Source organism: Ursus maritimus, unplaced genomic scaffold (assembly GCF_017311325.1).
Source record: "Ursus maritimus isolate PB19 unplaced genomic scaffold, ASM1731132v1 scaffold_5, whole genome shotgun sequence".
Lineage (NCBI taxonomy): Eukaryota > Metazoa > Chordata > Mammalia > Carnivora > Ursidae > Ursus > Ursus maritimus.
In genome coordinates this window covers 58,457,461-58,475,212 of record NW_024426663.1, presented here as the reverse complement: position 1 = coordinate 58,475,212, position 17,752 = coordinate 58,457,461, and the positions used below count along the sequence as shown (strand labels likewise).

The 17,752-nt window shown below is 51.2% G+C and overlaps 2 protein-coding genes across 9 annotated transcripts in view; one reads left to right on the top strand and one right to left on the bottom strand.

The window, feature by feature from the left end:
- JADE2 (jade family PHD finger 2) overlaps nucleotides 1–5,235 on the top strand; it is a 52,734-nt gene extending 47,499 nt beyond the window's left edge. For all 8 annotated transcript variants that reach the window (XM_040622437.1, XM_040622432.1, XM_040622436.1 and 5 more), the window contains one exon: nucleotides 504–5,235. In XM_040622437.1, the coding sequence (XP_040478371.1) occupies nucleotides 504–1,312 (809 nt within the window). In that variant the 3' untranslated portion in view covers nucleotides 1,313–5,235. The remainder of the gene's footprint in view (nucleotides 1–503) is intronic.
- SAR1B (secretion associated Ras related GTPase 1B) overlaps nucleotides 4,899–17,752 on the bottom strand; it is a 43,851-nt gene continuing 30,997 nt past the window's right edge. Inside the window, exons 7-8 of the mRNA XM_040622440.1 lie at nucleotides 7,953–8,061; nucleotides 4,899–5,959 (exon numbers count right to left, since the gene is read on the bottom strand). Of these exons, the coding sequence (XP_040478374.1) occupies nucleotides 7,993–8,061 (69 nt within the window). The 3' untranslated portion in view covers nucleotides 4,899–5,959; nucleotides 7,953–7,992. The remainder of the gene's footprint in view (nucleotides 5,960–7,952; nucleotides 8,062–17,752) is intronic.

The following is a 17,752-nucleotide window of genomic DNA, read 5'->3' as shown; positions in this document are numbered from 1 at the left end:
ACGCCTGACACTCTGATCCAGCTTCTCTGCTTTGGAAGCAGCTCTCATAGAAACCCAGCGCCCCCTGGTGGTGTGAGGGCGTTTCCCTTTCTTCCCCATCCCCTGCATCCCCAGGACGTGGGTGGTGGGCAGAGCTGGTTTCACGGGTGTGTACTTGTGCTATCTCAAAGGGCTCTTGCTTGGTTTAATGCTCTACTCTTGTCACCTTGAAATATCTTAATAATTTTTGAACAGGGAGCCCACATTTTCACTTTGCATTCTGTACCACAAATCATGAAGCCAGTTCTGGGAGTAGGTTGATCTGGGGGAAAGGAGAATATGGTATGGACCTTCCTCTTCCATGGTGTTGGCAGGAGGGATCAGCAAATCAAGATGGCTCAGTGGGGGCTGGCACAGAGGGAGGGAGGGAGCCAGGTGCACCGTGGCCTACTGGGGAAGGTCTGAGAGGGCAGGACCCACACCTGCGAGCATCTCACTTGCTTCCTCTCTCCTCCCTCGGCCAGGCCTGTCCACCTCCTTCCCAATCGATGGCACCTTCTTCAACAGCTGGCTGGCTCAGTCAGTGCAGATCACAGCAGAGAACATGGCCATGAGCGAGTGGTCACTGAACAATGGGCACCGCGAAGACCCCGCTCCGGGGCTGTTGTCAGAGGAGCTGCTACAAGACGAGGAGACGCTGCTGAGCTTCATGCGGGACCCCTCGCTGCGACCCGGGGACCCTGCCAGGAAAGCCCGGGGCCGCACCCGCCTGCCTGCCAAGAAGAAGCCACCACAGGATGGGCCTGGCTCACGGACGACTCCAGACAAATCCCCCAAGAAGCCCTGGGGCCAGGATGCAGGCAGTGGCAAGGGGGGGCAAGGGCCAGTGGCCCGGAAACCAACGCGGCGAACGCCTTCCCACCTTCCGTCTAGCCCTGCAGCTGGGGACTGTCCCATCCCGGCAGCCCCCGAGAGCCCCCCTCCTCTGGCCCCCGACACCCTGGACGAGGCAGCCCCAATGGCTGCCGACTCGAATGTCCAAGTGCCTGGCCCTACAGTGAGCCCCAAGGCCTTGGGCCGGCTCCGACTGCCCCGTGAAAACAAGGGAGCCCGGAGATCGCCAGGTGCCAGGCCTGATGCTGGGACAGGACCGCCCTCTGCTGTGGCCGAGAGGCCCAAGGTCAGCCTACACTTTGACACTGAGACTGATGGCTACTTCTCTGATGGGGAGATGAGCGACTCAGATGTGGAAGCTGAGGACAGTGGGGTGCAGCGGGCTCCCCGGGAAGCAGGGACTGAGGAGGTGGTCCGCATGGGGGTACTGGCCTCCTAAGTCACCCCTACCCCATCCTGGGCCCTGCCCTGGTCCTCCCGTGAGGCCTCAGCCCAGTCACAACTGCCATTTCCAATCTCTGCTGAGTGTCTCCGACCCTTGAGACTGCCACTCTGTTGTGGTTTTATTTTTACTATAGAGAGAGTTTTGAATTCCACACTGTCGTCTTTCCTCTGTGCTGGCCTAGGACAGTAGGATTCCTTCCACGGCTCTGGCCGCAGGGACCATCTCAGGTCCTGTGCACCATCCCTGCCTCGGCAGCGCCCCGCCCTGGCCCGTGCGGCATCGCTGGGCTCCTGGCTAGATGTAGGCAAGGCGAAGAAGAGCTCAGGACTCCAGCCCGCTGCCACTGGGTGACACAGACCGTCGTTTGGGCATTATTTCATGGCAGATGGGCCAGCCCAGGGCCTGCCCCGCCTTGCCCCCCAAATCCCACTGGGGTCCATTTGGGGGGTCCTGCTGCACTCCACTGATCCCCAAGGAAGTATAATAAGTGATACCCAGCCAGAGTCTACTCACTGTCACAAGCACAACGAGCTTATACAAGAAAGCACTGAGGGGGCGCAGAGGGCCCGCTGGTTCCAGAGGAACCACAGCTGTTCCTGATCAACCCACATCATCTGAGGCCTGCCCGCCCACCCCGCGACCCTCTACTCCCTTGTTGCTCCACCCCTGCCAGTGCCCAGCCCGGCGGCTCTGAGAAAGGGTTCCTAGAATCCTTCCTGAGCTGTGCCATTTACTCAGGGGACTCCCAAACAGCCAGCCGCCAGTGCCGGTGGAGGGCTGCAAGGGAGGGCCAGTGCCCAGACAGGGGCGTGGGGCTCAGACTCACCCACGTAGAGAATTGCTCTGGGGCTCCAACTTCCTTCCTTCCTTTGGGGCCAGTCTTGGCCGAAGTCTGGTCTCTCCCAGACAGCTGACCTGACCAGACCAGACCATTTGCCTTTTCAAATTTTCCAGTCCTGCTAAGAGACGAGCTTCTTCCTCGGTTTCCTTTTGGAAACTCCTCCTTCCAACAAGCAGTGGGATCCCGGGGCCTGGGGCAGGCCGAGTTTGAAGTCTTGAGGGATGTTCCTGGGTCCTCTGTCCCCGTGAGCCTTTACCCCCTCTCCCGGCTGTGCCCTCTCCCCACCACCAACCCACCTGCCGCCTTTTCCGTCCCACCCTCTAGGTCCCAGGTGTTTGCTCTGAAGAGTTTAAGTGGAGTGGCCCCAGGGTGATAGCTCAGGGAACAATCAAAAAAGGAATTCAGTGAATACATGGTTTTTTTTCTTTTATGAATTACTCCTGGGTCACTTCCGCCACTGGTGAAGCCAGAACTTCTCCAACAAGAACCTTGCAAAAGTCCAGTGAGTCAGTCGAATCATTCTATGGATGCCAAAGAATATTTTGACCATAATACAGCACAGCCTGGACCTGACAACTTGTCACTTGGACTTTTTTTTTTTTAACGGAGTTCTTTAGCAACAAAGTGTAGAGACATGTTCATTGCACACAGCCAAGGAGATGAGCCCAAGCTCTTGGAAGAGGATGCCGTTCTGCCGCTGAACTGTTGGAATTGGGAAGCAGGAACCAGCTGTTGGATTTCAGATCCTGGGCTGGGCCCACTGCGAGTTTTCCCAAACTCTGAGACTCACAGGGGGTGGGGGGAGGGGAAGAGGCTGACCGCAAAACCAGCATGGAAAAAGTCTTCACCATGTGGTTCCCCCCGACACAAATACACAACACGCAAATCAGCGGGATGGGGAGCAGCTTGACCACCCACCCCTGACTCCGGAACTTTCAAGGTACGACAGTGGCATTGTCATCGACACTCCGTTTCATGTGAATTTTAGCAAAACAGGAAGCAAAGATAGGACTCAGTTCAGAAGATCGGGCAAATTGGTCCAGTTGGAGTGGACTCGGCGCGGGCTTCAAGGATTCTGGGCGTTGGGATGGCACAAGGTACCGTGTAGAGTTGAGTCTGCCTGCCTCCTTGGGAGTCACGGCCAGTACAGTGTCCGCACCAGTGGCCCAACCCCGTTCTCTGTTTACTGCCTTTGAACAGTCCTCCTCCCTTCTCTGTGCTCTGGGTCACAATATTGTCTGTGCTGGATTGCCCGGTCTGACCTCACAGGAAGCCAGGGGACGAGCTTAAAGAACAACCAAACTCTGCCGGGGGTGGGGGGTGGAGGTGGGGTGCCAGGAATGGCTTGGGCCCAGTAGACTCAGCACTTGCCCCCTCACCCCTTCATGGGTCCCGAGGCAGAGTCTCTGGGCTCCCCGGGGGCAAGAGAGAACAGGGCAGAAAATGCAGCATGGCTGGCCAGGGTCTGGTCTGGGTAGGTCAGGCAGGGCAGCCCACACTCTTCAGAGGGCCTCTGCTCAAGTTGGCCTCTAGATTCTCTTCTGTGTTGGCTCTTGCCTTTGGACTGGACTCTCCCTGGCGCTGTGTCCTGCACAGGGCCCAGAGAACTGTTCGGCTAGCTGGTGAGGGAAGTGGGGGGCCTTCACTCCCAGGCCAGGCCCTAGAGCTGTTCTTGGTGGGCAGCTGTCCACCTCTAGGACGCCCAGCAAGGCTACATGGAGGACAAGGATGCTGGTCCCCACCACTGTCATTTCCTCCATTAGCCACAGCCGCTTCACTCTCTCTGGTCTACTGCCCACTGTATAGACAGCTTTGCCACCCCTGGCGTTGAGGTTGGAAGCAGGGAAAAAGGCAGGAAGCCTTTTGCAGGCCAGAGGCTGAGGCAGAGGTCCTGCTTGACCGCATCTGCCCCCACTCACTGGCCCTCTTCTTGGAGGGAGAAGCTGCTCTGTTACTCATTCTGTCATTCCCCATTCTCCCAGTCTGGCTGCACGGCTCCTCCTTCCCCTCATCACAGTGAGAAAAGGATAAGGTGCAAGGAAAGTATTTTTATGGATCATAAATGTATTTTAAAGTGAGTAAGGAGAAGAAAAGTAGAAGGCTTTATTTTATTAAATGAGCTCTCTGACTTCGTGACAGTGTGAGCGTTTGTAATGTCAGGGTCTCGATTTCCTTCGAGAAGTCACCGAGGTTTCCAGACATGGGCGCCGGACTATAGATGTGTCTGTGCCAGGGCACATCTCCTGTGTCCTTGTGCTTGCGTGTCTGTGTGTTGTGTATGGGCATGTTGTGGGACTTGCTGGGGCAATTTCTAGAGAATCAACTGCCCACTACTAACAGACATTGGCAGCAGCTGGACTTGGCATTTCCTTGCTCACTGCCAGATGTGGCCAACCTCTGCCCGTGCCCAGAGCTCTGCAGAATGGTCTGGATGCCTGTAGCAAGGCCCTTGGGGAGGCCACTTGCCGCACCCCTGGCCCAGCTGGCCACATTGGCCAAAGAGCCAGGGCTGGAGCCTGGGACTTTTTGGTTGTTCTTTAAGGCACTTCCTGCCACCTTGTCCCTCAGACACACAAACACTCTGTGCTCCACCAATGACTCGGGGTGGGGGGATGATATGAATGTCACAGGAGGCGACACCTTCTGTCCTTGTTTCAAAGAAAGTGATGTGCCATTTGTTAATATACAAGAGAAATATTGAAAATATATTGAAAAGAGCAATTTTAAATTATTTTTGGCTTATGTTGCAATATTTATTTTCTTGTATTAGAAAAGATTCCTTTGTAGAGAAAAAATGTATTTTTCATTAACGCAAAGACCTATTTCTCCTTTTTGTACATCGTCCATGTTCGCTCCCCCTAACGAGCAATAGAATGTACGGCCGCCTTCTGCGGCCAGTGCCCACGTGCCCTGCATGACTCTGTGTTACCGCTGCTGCGTAGCTCCCACCCCCATCCTGTCCTGCTCACTCATGGGGGTATCCAGACCCCGGCCGCCACCAGGGCCAGTGTCTCAAGGAGCCCTTTGCACCTCTCGTGTGTTGGCAAACGCAGTTAATAAAGCAATGTTTTCTGTGCTGGCTGGTGTGAGGCTCTGTTGCGCTGAGAGGGGGAGGGGTCCACGCCCCACAGCCAACAGCAGGCTTGGTGAATCAGTGCGCTCTGTGTGTCCCGTGGGACCTAGTGCTACCTCCAGAGGAGTCCTGTAGTGACGCTCACAGTGAGCGCTCCGTAGGCACCGGGGGCTCTGCTCAAGGGCAGGATTTCGTTTGCTCCTCCCTGTCGGCATCCAGCGTCCACCGGGATTCGGATCGGATGAGGGAGGCACTCAGAGCCGCAGTGTGGTGAGAGGTGGAATTCTGCATCACCGGCAGGACTGCGGCCCTCGTCCCACCCCGCCCGGAGCCACCTACCTGGGACAGCGGGAAGGTTTGCGGAGAACCTGGGGCATCTGTCCCTCCATCAGGGAAGGTGCTGGCCCAGATTTGTTTTTCATTCATGATTGCCTAAGCACCTGCTTGGTGCCGGGTTCTGGAAGGTGTTAGGAGTGTCACCACCTTCCCTGCCCCAGGGCAGCTCAGAGTCCAGCAGAGACACAGACGATGAGGGAACAGAGAGTCACGGAGGCCTGGGCTGATTGGGGCATGGGAGGCATTCAGGACGGGTTTCCCTGAGGAAGAGATACCATTCATTCATTCACCAGTGAATCTTGACCATATACCTCATCCTGCCAGCATGCTGGATTTGTATACCGAACGTCACGAGGATCCTGCCATCCTAGAGCTTCCAGGAAATGGAGACCTGAAGAATAAACGGTTGCTTGGTCAAGGGCAGCTGGACAGAAGGAAGGGCCAACAAGCATTCCAGAAAAGGCTCAGACATGTGCAAAGATGCATCAAACTATGCGGAGTAGGAAGGGGTCTTGAACCCCCTCCGAGAGCCCCAGGCGGGCAGTTGGGGAAGGGGGTGGAATTGGGACTCCTGGAACCTAGCTTCTGGAACCACCTACTTAGTTGTTTACACCAAGAATCACCCCGTTTCGTCGCTGGTGCAGTAGGCAGTAGCCCCCAAGGCTATCTCCAGATCCAAGGTTCTGTGACCACAACGCCCAAGGCATGGAAGTGAACCTGGGGCTCCTGATTGGCCAACTGCCCTGGGCTCGCACCCCAGCCTCTCGGTCCTCCCTCTCGGTCCTCCCTCTGCCAGCATCACGCCACGTCCACTGGCCACCTTGGTCCAGAAGAGTGACTCAGGAGCCCTGCTGCTGCACCCACGCCTGAAAGCTGACCCAGCTGCTACGTGTGGGGCCGGAGAGGTCGAGACACCTGTGCGTCTAAAGCAGCAGTATTCGGTAGACATCAGGCACAAGCACACATGTAAGTCCAGTAGCCGCACGTTTTAAAAGTAAAAATAAACACGTTGAATGGAGCTTTAATAATTTTATTTAACCTATCAGACCCAAATACAACTACTTAAATATGTAATTCATATGAAATAATTACTAATGAGATATTTTACATTCTTTTGTACTAAATCCTCACAATCCAGTGTGTATTTTATATTTATAGCTCATCTCAGTTTAGACTAGCCACCTTTCAAGCTCAATGGCTGTGTGGCTAGTACCTACTCTATTGGGCCCCGTAGCCCTAGAGGTCGTGGGCTGTCTCCTGGGTTGCTTTGGATTGACCCAGGCTTGTGGGGAGTGAGAGACAGACAGCCATGAGGAATCCTTGGCCCCCTTTCACGGGGAAAGGCAGAGGAATAGACCCGGCCAAGTCCCTCTGGGGTCCCTCTCTGCACCCATTCAAGTCCACATCACTGCTTCACGGCAGGGGTCTCACAGCTGGTTGGTGCTCCTAGGCCTTTGCCCCTGTGGCTGCTTCTGCTGTCCCTGCCCCCAAGGACAGGACAGGACGAGTGTGGACTGAACTGTTCATAGCTTCCTCACAGCAGGCCAGTTCTCTCCCAGTATCTCCCAGGAGGGGTTCGGCATTCATCCACCCTTCTATCTTGCCTGCATTGATTCTACACTCACTGAGCACCTGCTACTGGGCCCTGAGGACATTAGGATGACCACGTGCCCCTATGGAGAGAGGGCCACAGGCCAGTGTGGGAGACACACTTTAATCATGTACTCCCAGAGCAGCGTCCATGACTCACTAAGACCATACTGTGAGTGTAAAGCTGGGTGGGAGGTCTCTGAGAACTTCCCTTGTTCTTACCAAATTTCTACAAGGGAAGGTATGGGGCGCCATCTGCTGCCCCAGCCCAGATGCCTCCAGCAATAAGTCTCAAGGCCCACAGGGCCAGGGCCAACCATGCAGTCCAGAGTCTCAAAACTCCAGACCTCCTTCTCCCCAAGACACACACACCCCCTATCCATGGCCCTTAATGAGCCAGCACAGAGAAAGATCTTCTTTATCAGCCTTCAGGATAAGGGACAAGAGGCCTCCTGAGAAGACAAGGTATTGGTTTAGGCCCGTGGGGTGCCCACCCTACGTAGGGTAGGTGGACCAAGGATTTCCAGCTCCCCTGCTGTCTCATAACTGCTAAAGCAAGGGAGGCAATCAACAGCGGGTTGGAGAGGGAGCACTCCACGCTCCCAGAGATGGCCTCAGTCCCTCTCGTTGCACCTCTGTCTGTGCCCAGAGCTGCCAGAGGCAGAAGGCCCTTTTTCTTGGAGAGGAGGGTTTCGGGGCTCAGACACTGGACCCATGCCAGAAATGCAGGGTGTTCAGAGTGGCCTCATGCTCCACTCCCCTTCACAGGAGAGAGCCCCACACTCCAGCCTCACCTGGCCAGGCTCTTGAGGGCATCCACAAAGGCTGACTCCTTCACACTTCAAGGGCCAAGCCGCAGCTGCCCCTGTCTGCGGCTGTTCCAGCCACCCACTCTTCATTCTCCTGATGAGAGGCAAAGGCAGGACATGAGGCTTAATGATCACCATTTGGGGGTTTCCTGATAAAAGAAGAAATCATGAAATATGGATTTCAGGGCAGTCTTCTGGGGTTCAGGCAGACTCACTGCCTAGAGCCAAAGAGACCGAAGCAAGGATGGGGGCTCAGTCAAGCAGGTGGCTTAGGGGCAAGCTTAGTGTATCTGGATGGGGCTCAACACCCCGTGCTCCAAACCAGGCCTGGAGTTTGGAAGCATCCACACCATCCATTCTCAGAGAACCTGGGTCAGGGTGCAAAGGTCCTGGTCCTGGCTTGTGAGGGAGACCCTCGGTGGGTTAGGAGGTAAGCTTGCCAGGTTTAGCAAATAACAGGACTAGACCCACAGTGAAATTGGAATTTCAGACAAATACTGAATAATTCTTTAGTACAATTATGTTCCAAATATTGCATCCTGGATCTTACCTGGCAATCCTAGCAGGAGCCTTGTGTCCTCTACTCTATCGTGGCCTGGGCAGGGGGGTGGCGCTGGCGAGTGATTTCCCATGGTGTATAAACTTGAGCAGATCCCAGACTGTTCCCACAACCCCAAAATACTCACCCCTGAAGTTCAAGAGCAATGGAAAGGGGGCTGTAGCTAGTGGCCAGGACACATGGAACCCAAGCTGTGCCTGTCCCCATTTCATCGTGCATCCCAACCTAAGGCTGAACGAACTCTCTCCTGGAAGGAACCCTTCTCCCTAGAGCTGTTTGAGGCCTATGGGGCCATTTATTTACTGACTCAGGTGAGTGTCTAAAACACTTATATTGGTTGCAATACTATTCAGCAGAGCCAAGTGGTAGAAGCAACCCACGTGGATAAGATCCGTGCAATGGAATATTGCCTGGTCTTGAAAAGGAAGCAAATTCTCACATACGAACATTGAACACATTTTGCCAAGTGAAATAAGCACTCGCAGAAAGACACATCCTACACCACAGCGCTTGTAGGCGGTATCCAAAGTAGTCCAACTGGTAGAAACAGGAAGTAAAGCGGTGGGGGCTGGGGGCTGGGGGCAGAGGGGGTGGGAGTTGCTAAGGGGAATTACTTGGATCAGAGGGCTGCAAGCTCTCAGTGGAAAGGAGGAGGGGGAAGGGACGACAGCAAGGAAAGAACGTGTCGGTTTTATAGAACAAGCTGCTCCCACCAAGGAGACACAGGGCCAGGTGTTCCAGTGGATACCCCATGGCATGAGCCAGTTTGAGCCAGACTGTCGCTGAGGACTTGCAGAGAAGCCCCCTAAGTTGCCCTAAAGTTACCTTTAGCTCATTCTAAGATCTTCTACTGGGGGGGGGGGGTCAGCCGTTTTTGAACACACGATGTAGGCACTAGAGATGCTAGTGACACGCTGAGCGTGTGCAGTTGATCCGAAGTGCTTGAGTAACAAAATACATGTACGTTCCTTAATGTATCCAGCTCCCTGCCCCTGTTCTGAAGCATACTGAATAAAAGCCCCTGTACTAACCTCAAGAGGAGACAATGGTTTGACAGCTCTCTCTCTGTCTCCTTACTTGTGATGAGTAACAAAAACTCTTTGCTTTCAACACTTTCTGGGGTGGTGTTCAGTATGATGCACCCCAAGCAGCAAACCCCTTGAGTTCGGTTGCAGGTGCAGAGGCAGGGGAGGGGATTCTGGGTATCTGGTGCACAGCAGTGAGCATAGGGTTGACAGCACGGTACTTTACTCTTAGAAGTTGGTACGTGGGAGCGCCTGGGTGGCTCAGTCGGTTAAGCATCTGACTTCGGCTGAGGCTCACAGCGCAGCGGGCTCCCTGCTCAGCGGGGAGTCCGCTTCTCCCTCTCCCTCTGCCCCCACTGGTGCTCTCTCTCTCTCACACTCTCAAATAAATAGATACATACATACATAAAAGAAGTTGCTGTGTGTATTTTATGCTATGTGGTTTTTTTTTTAATCTCAGTTGAAAAAAAAAAAAGAATACTATGGAGTGGTGTGGAATCCCTGCTACATAAATAAGGTACAACGGCTTTGCTGCAACAACAAACATAACGTTAAGCAAAAAGAAGCCAATCTAAAAACCTTTATTTTTTTTTAAAGATTTTATTTATTTATTCACGAGAGACAGAGAGAGGGGCAGAGGCAGAGGCAGAAGCAGACTCCCTATGGGGCAGGGAGCCCGATGGGACCTGAGCCGAAGCCAGATGCTTAACCATCTGAGCCACCCAGGTGCCCCCATTATGAAAAACTTTAAAAAAAAAAGTCCATGTTGTGCCTCTGCCTTTCCTGGGGCTCCCATGACTGCCGTAGGTGCCCCAACTCAAAGCTTAAGCTCAAGGCTTCTGGCTACAGAAATGGAATCTGGGCGGCTTTGGGTAATGGAGAATTAAGGACGTGTGTTTTGGTCCTTCTGGGCCTCAATTTCTTCATTTGTTAAATGAGGATGACAGTTCCTGCTGGCCCCCCATGCAGGGCAGCTGAGAGGTGCTAAGTGGACACAGACATGAGGTGGGCGAAATGAGGACTCGCCGCGGGTGGAAGGGAGAGGAAGAGGAGGCTTGGGCAGAGGCCGCTCCAGGCTGGCCGACTCACCAGAGGTGAGGAGGCCAGAGGGATTTGTTTACTAGCTCTCACTTCCTGGAACCTGAGCTGGCAAAGCCTGGTTGTTTACAAGTTCTCATGGGCCTCCCTACCCCCAACCAGGACAACTGTGGTCTGGGGTGAGGGCCTGGCCTCTCCCTGGTGGGGGCTGAAATAGGGGCTGGTTGTACACATCTGGGGGTCATCCGGGAGCAGCTCATGATACCTGTGACAGTCAGCTGCCTGGGCCCGAGAAATACCCCACTTATCCACTGAGTTCCTTGGTGGCCATCCTGTACACTTGAAACCTTGTAACCCAAGAGCTAGAGGGTGGCTGAATAGGACATCCCTCCCGTCCCCCATCCCCGCCTCTTTCTGTAAAGAAGGAATGTTCCATTGCTAGGGACTGAATGTTGTGAGCAACATGAAACTCAGAAGAGCTGCCAGCTTTGTAAGAGAAGCCAAAGCAGAAAAGTGACTCAGCAAAATAAACCTTCACCTGCGGATGTTCTGAACTCCCGCTGCGGGGAGCTGTGGGTCATGAATGCCCGGTTCTGGTCACAGGTGCTTAGTTTGTGCTTAGTTTCGTAGCCTTGCTTCCCACAAGCCAGCCATAACATTCGTGACCATTAGCTTACAGAACGAAGCCTAGGAAGCTTGGGAAGGAGGTCAGGTGGGCCTAATCGCTGCCTCATCCACTGTTAAGACTCGATAATGGGTTAACGTCAAAGGAAGAGCAATGTGCCCTGAAGAGGCATCACGAATCAGAAGGGATGCTCAAATCTCAGGGAGACCCCACCCCGACCTCTCCGAAACAGGAGCACTTCCTTCTAGGCAAGAAAGGGTGTGGGACCGGCACCAACTTGCACCATTAATCCTGGTTCCTGCTTGGCCCTCGTCTGAGGAGCTGCATCTGGGTGACAGGACCTCAGAGTTTGAGGGGTCGGGGTGTGAGACCTCATCTTGTTGCAGGGTTCTTGTCTCATGGAGTCGAAGAATGAATCTCTTGGACAAAAGGGTGAAGTGAAGTGAAAATTTATTAAGGTGAGAAGAGAAAGGAAAGAAGAAAAGCTCTGTAGAGTGAGAGGGGTCCCGAATGGGTTGCCACTGAGGGCTTTTACGGTCGGTCTTTTATAGAAAACTGACCAGGGAACTTGGTAAATATTTCATCTATAACATTTAAGACAGAGGAGGTGGACCTGTTATGGTCGCTTCTCTCTGGTTAATATCTTGTCTTTAACACTTCTCCACATCTGGGATGTCTGTGATCATGCTTACTAGCCCCCTACCTGTCTCTCTCCACCCAGCCTCGCCTGTCCCTTACTCAATCTTACAAACCAACCTCTTTAGAACAGCCTCGGAATTTTAATGACAGAGAGACTGTCATTTTAAAAGCAATCCAGTGCTAAGTCATCTGTGCTAAAAAAAATTTTTTTTTCTTTAAATTCAACTATAATTGTCTCCTTGAAACTTGATGTTTCTATTCACAGGTCCTCCCGAGCCCTGGAGCCACAGAGATCATATCCAGTCCAGTGTTCACTGGACAGCCCTTAGGCTATTTGATGAGTTAAGATATGCCCATCTGACTCTTCAAGTTGGATGCTTTGCTAACGGATTAGAATGCAGGGTATGTCCCCCCTTACCCCTACAATTACACTTGCATTGTTTGATAGATGGAACCCCAGATCCCCACACTTTTCAGGTAAAGCCAGTCCTGGGTCAGAGGTGTGCAGAGAAAGAGGTCAGATGGGACAGATGCTGTCTCAGCTCCCCACTCTCCCAGCAGTATCCTCAGTGAGCACCCACCCACTACTGACCCCAGGGCTCAGCCAGGCATTTTATAGGTTGGCAATCCCTGCTGTGTCAACAGCTTCAAGCTTGTCTTTTAGTTTTACCTCAAAACAGCATCTTCCCCATTGTCAGCGCCACACATTCTGGTGCACATGCTCAACAGTCAACGTGGCATTTTAAGAAGGACATGTCTATCCAGACGGTCCCAACTTCAAATAGCACGTCTAGATCCTGATTTGATGGTCCCAAGAGCAGAATATCCTGATGGATTACTAGCTCCTACTGTGGGTTGGTAAACATGGTCACACACCATGGTTTGGGAACCGATGTTAGAAATAAGGTACATATCATTACAGGTGAGAAACAGGTTGGAGGATGGGGAAAAAAAAAAAAAAAGAACAGTCTTATTCTCTTGCTTCCTCCTCAGGGCAGGCTTCATGCTCTCCAGGGAAAGCACTCTTGCCTTCTCCTAGTACATTTTCCCCTTAGTTCTCTTCAGGCACTGAACTTTACCAGTCCCCAAATTACAACGTGGCCTTTATTGCCATGCCTTTGTCTTTGCTGGTCTACCTAACTGGCACATCCTTTCTCTCTCCTCCACCTAAGCAGCTTGAGAGGGCCTGCTTTCTAGAAACCTCCTTGGTAATGTTTGGGCACGTTTTCCTTTCACCTCCCATTGTGCCTTGGGCAGATCTTTACTCATTTTTTAGTATGTGATGCCAGTTTCCAGCAGGTGTTCAGGAAATGCCTATTGACTAAAGGAAAAGTAGACAGAAAGAGAAGTCAAGCTCCCAAAATTCAATGTAACACCAGCACAATATTTGGCAAGTGCCTGGTGATAAGTAATAGTTCCCCCCATATGTAAAGCTTTGAGTGTGAGAGAGGGAAAAAAAGAGAGAACCCTAGTTGGGACCCTCCTCCTTATTTTGTCCAGGCCAGAACTGACTCATGGAGTGGTACGCAAAGGTTGTCCAGTCATCACGTAGTCAGAACGGTCGGAGCACTGCTTCTCCGAGGAGGAAGGCAGAATGAGGCCCCAGAGAGTCCAAGAGGGGCCCCACTGCAACCCAACTACCAGAGGACTGATAATTCTGAGCTTGGCCCTATATAGAAGCTGGGGTGGAGAAAAACTCAGGTTGTTCTCTAAATAGCTTCGTGCCCCTGCCATCTGCTGCCAGGCAGTCAGGAAAGAAGGCAGCACGGCAGAGTTTCCTTCAGCAGATGTCAGAGCTGAGTTCCTGGGCAATGGAGCCCTTAGTTAAACATAAGCTGCCACCTACTTTGCTTCTCCAGGGCTAGAGCTCTGCAGCTCGACCCCAGACCCAGTCCGGCTAACGGATGCTCTCAATAGTGAAGTCCCCGGGCTTCGCGAGCTCCCCACGGCTCCGCCCCCGGGGCCCGAACACCACTCCCTCATAGGCCGGAGCTCTCCCTGTCGCCCCGCCCCCGCCACGTGAACGCCGCTCTCTCATAGGCCAGAGCGCTACCTCGCCGCTCTCCCCCTCCCCCGCGCCAAGTTTAAGGAGTCCTCCCGGCAGGGTGGGCGAGTGGTGCTTCCTGCTGGCCGCGGAGGTTCCGCGCGTTTCCGACCCCGGCGCGGGCTTCTGGAGGTAATTGGAGGGAGACTTGGAGGTCTCGCCGGGCCCAAGAGGCAGAGAAAAGGGAGGCAAGGGTGGGCCTGCCCCCTAGTGAGACCTCCAGGAGGAAGGGCAGCAGGCGGAGACCCGCACTGCTGATCTTTACTTCCCCTCAGGAGACCTGAGGCGTTTCCTTAGGTCACCCCCACTTCCTTGCCCCTAAATCAAAGCCTTAACTGCCCTACTGGTTCCCCGCCTATTTTGGTTCACGAACTTATTTGACACTCTGATACAATTGAACCCTTTTCGCAGTAGAATATACCAACACAACGGAGCACGAAGTTCTGCGTCACATTTTAAGAAGTTCAGGACGTCTGACAAGTCAGGGAGCCCATGTTAAGACCTAGCCTGCTCCCAACATTTCTGCCTATTTGGGCATAAACCAGGGGCTATATTTTGTACGTAAACGTACATTGTCATAGATATGACTACCATTTGTTGAGTGCTTAGTCCATTTTTGCAGTACATTTTCTTATTTTATCCTTTCAACAGCCCTTCGAGTTAGGAATTCCAATCTCCACCTAGGTTTAAAAAGCTTACCTCATTTGTCATCGCTGAAAAAAGGACTAAGAGAATTAAAAGTCAGATCCCACGCATAAAATTTAGGCCTTTCTTTATTCCTCCCAAACTGAGAGAAGATCAGTGTTTGACCGTCCTTTTTCTGCTGCAGTAAGACTGAAGACTATCAGATGGCAGCTATAATGGTGGGTATAGAGTTGTTGAACCCGTGTGTTGTACACCTGAAACTAATGTAACATTGTGCCTCAGCTATGCTCAATTTGAAGGATAGGACCCACTCCCAAAGCTATCAGTGGTTCATCATGCAGTTATTTTTTTATTTTTTAACTTTTTAAAAAGGTTTTATTTCTTTTACTCAAAGATTTTACTTATTTATTTATTTCTCACGCAAGAGAGAGGGGGCCCGGGGCAGAGGGAGAGGGCAAGGGAGAGAAACGCTGACGACCCGCTGAGGGCAGAGCGTGATCCACGCTGAGATCACAACCTAAACCAAAACCAAGAGTCGGAGGCTTCACCAGCTGTGCCACCCAAGCGCCCCAATCATGCAGTTACTCATAAGTAAGGCACTAGTGTAGTTGAACTAGTCCTGTTACCCCATTGTGGTGGCCAAACCCCTTCCTGTGCTAAACTGTCTTAACAAAATGATGCTTCTGGCTAAAGTTAAACGTTTTCTGTTTTCCTGGAAATTATACTAATTTACTTAGTCTAGAGAATCTTTACAGCAGAACGGTTGGCTAAAGGCAATGCCTTCTGAGTCCAGTAATTTGTTTTTACAGAGGTGTCACAGACGTGTCTCAGAGGTGACAGACTTGATTTGGACCTTGAAGGTGAAGAATTTGAACAAGGCAAGTGGGGCATGCCAGGTGAGAGAAATGTATGCAAGAGGGCTCTGGTAGTGGGCCAGGTGCAGGGCATAAAATGAATTAGGAGGTACAAACTTTCAATTATAAAATAAGTCACAGAGATGAAAAGTACAGCATAGGGCATATAGTCAATAATAATGTTATGTTGTATGGTGACAGATGGTGACTCCACTTACTGTGGTGAGCATTAAGTATAGAATTGTCAAATCGGTATGCTGCACACCTGAAACTAATATAACATTGTATGTCTATACCTCACTTTTTAAAACGTTTTTAAATTTAATTTATTCATTTATTTATATTTATCTACTTTAGAGAAAGAGGGAGCAGGTGTGCCTGGGCACGTGTGCGCGTGCAAGCGGGCAGAGGGACAGAGGGAGAGGTAGAGAGAATCCTGAAGCACCCACCCCGCTGATTGCGGAGCCCAGTGTTGTGCTCCAGCTCACAACCCTGAGATCATGATCTGAGCCAAAATCAAGAGTCGGTTTCTTCACCAATTGAGCCTCCGGGTGCCCCAACTTTTTTTTTTTTTTAAGTGAAGTTCCTAGAATAGACAAAAGTCAACTTGATTTTCTCCAGACTGCATTCAGTCTTGTATGGCTTCCCAGTCCAGAAGTAGATCTAGACAGACTTCAACCCAAACCCAGGCGCTAGAACCATAAAAGTAGTGCTGTTGATGTAAAAAGACGTGAGGGTTTGAAGCCGATGGCCAAGAAAGGATTCTTGAGACATCTTTGGTGCAAAAAGGTGATTTTATTAAAGCACGGGGACAGGACCTGTGGGCAGAAGGAGCTGCCCCTTATATGCCCTCAAGTTGGGAGGGGGTTAGGGATAGGGTACATCTCTAAGGAGTTTTGGAGGCAAGGTTTCCAGGACCCTGAGGGGGGCTAGCTATGGTTCAGAAAAGGTCATGTATTACCATCTAATAAAACCTTAGTCATGAGACCCTTAGATGTATATCGGTGGGCCATATGCTTGGGGGATGATTGCCAACACGTATCTTGGGGGGCGGGGGTTAGACAAAGGAACTTCCCAAAGAAATTTTTATATGTTAAAGTAGACTTACAGGATACTGGTTGGGGGTGGGGGTGTCAGGTTGGATTGCCTTTGCCCTTAGTAAAGTATTAACATTGAGGCGGCTAAGTCCCTAGAGGAATGTCACTCTGCCTGTGTCAAGGATTTGTCAATGGGCTGTGGGTAGTAAGGAAATTTAATGATTTTTCCTCTGCCTTTGTTTCCCACTTCACTGTAACTTGGTAATGTTTGTCATTTCTCTGGTTTCTGAAATTTTGCTAATCCCAAATCAAATGGGACTACAATTCCAATACTGAATTTCACCTTTAGTTGCTTTTTGCTCAAGAAAGCAGTGAACAAAAATCACCATTTTGACCCCTATTCACCTGTACCTCACCTCCAATTTTTTCTTCTCCTTTTTTACTTTTAACAGTCTTGAAACCTATTACATGCCAAACCTTTTGACTGGAGGAATGTGTTACCCATTAACCCAAGCCCTTTTAATACAATCAAGGAAGAAAGCTCTTGAGTTTATTTTTGCAACATAAAGAGCTTGTTTCTAGTGGCACATTGCCATTACTGAAGTTAGTGACTTTAATAAACATCTTAAATTATTTGTTATAATGCCCTGAATCAAAACCCACATTCCAAAGCAAGGCTTACTTTATATACTACATAATAGCCAGAAATTTGAGCCTGGATATCAAATTTATTTTAAAATTTTCATTTATTTATTTAAAGATTTTTATTTATTAGGGAGCACGCAGGAGCCTGGGGGAAGGGGAAGAGGGAGAGTGAAAGGGAGAAGTGACTCCACACTGAGGGCAGAGTCTGACTGGGGCTCCATCCCAGGACCTGAGATCATAACCTGAGCCAAAGTCAGATGTTTGACTGAGCCACCCAGGCACCCCTAATTTTTATTTATTTTTCTTTGTTTAAGTAGGGTCCACCCAATGTGGGGCTTGAACTCACAATCTCCAAGATCAAGATTTGAATGCTCTTCTGACTGAGACAGCCAGGCACCCCCTTAATGTCTAATTTTAAATAAATCAAGGTTAAGAGGCTTTGTAAATAGAGGTCCTGACCTTTGTCAGTGAACTGCATCCCCAGCTGAACCCTGTATGAGGGATTCCACAGAAACAGGACCTTTTTTTATTTTATTTTTTTATTTTATTTTAAGATTTTATTTATTTATTTAACAGAGAGACAGCCAGCGAGAGAGGGAACACAAGCAGGGGGAGTGGGAGAGGAAGAAGCAGGCTCATAGCGGAGGAGCCCCATGTGGGACTCGATCCCAGAA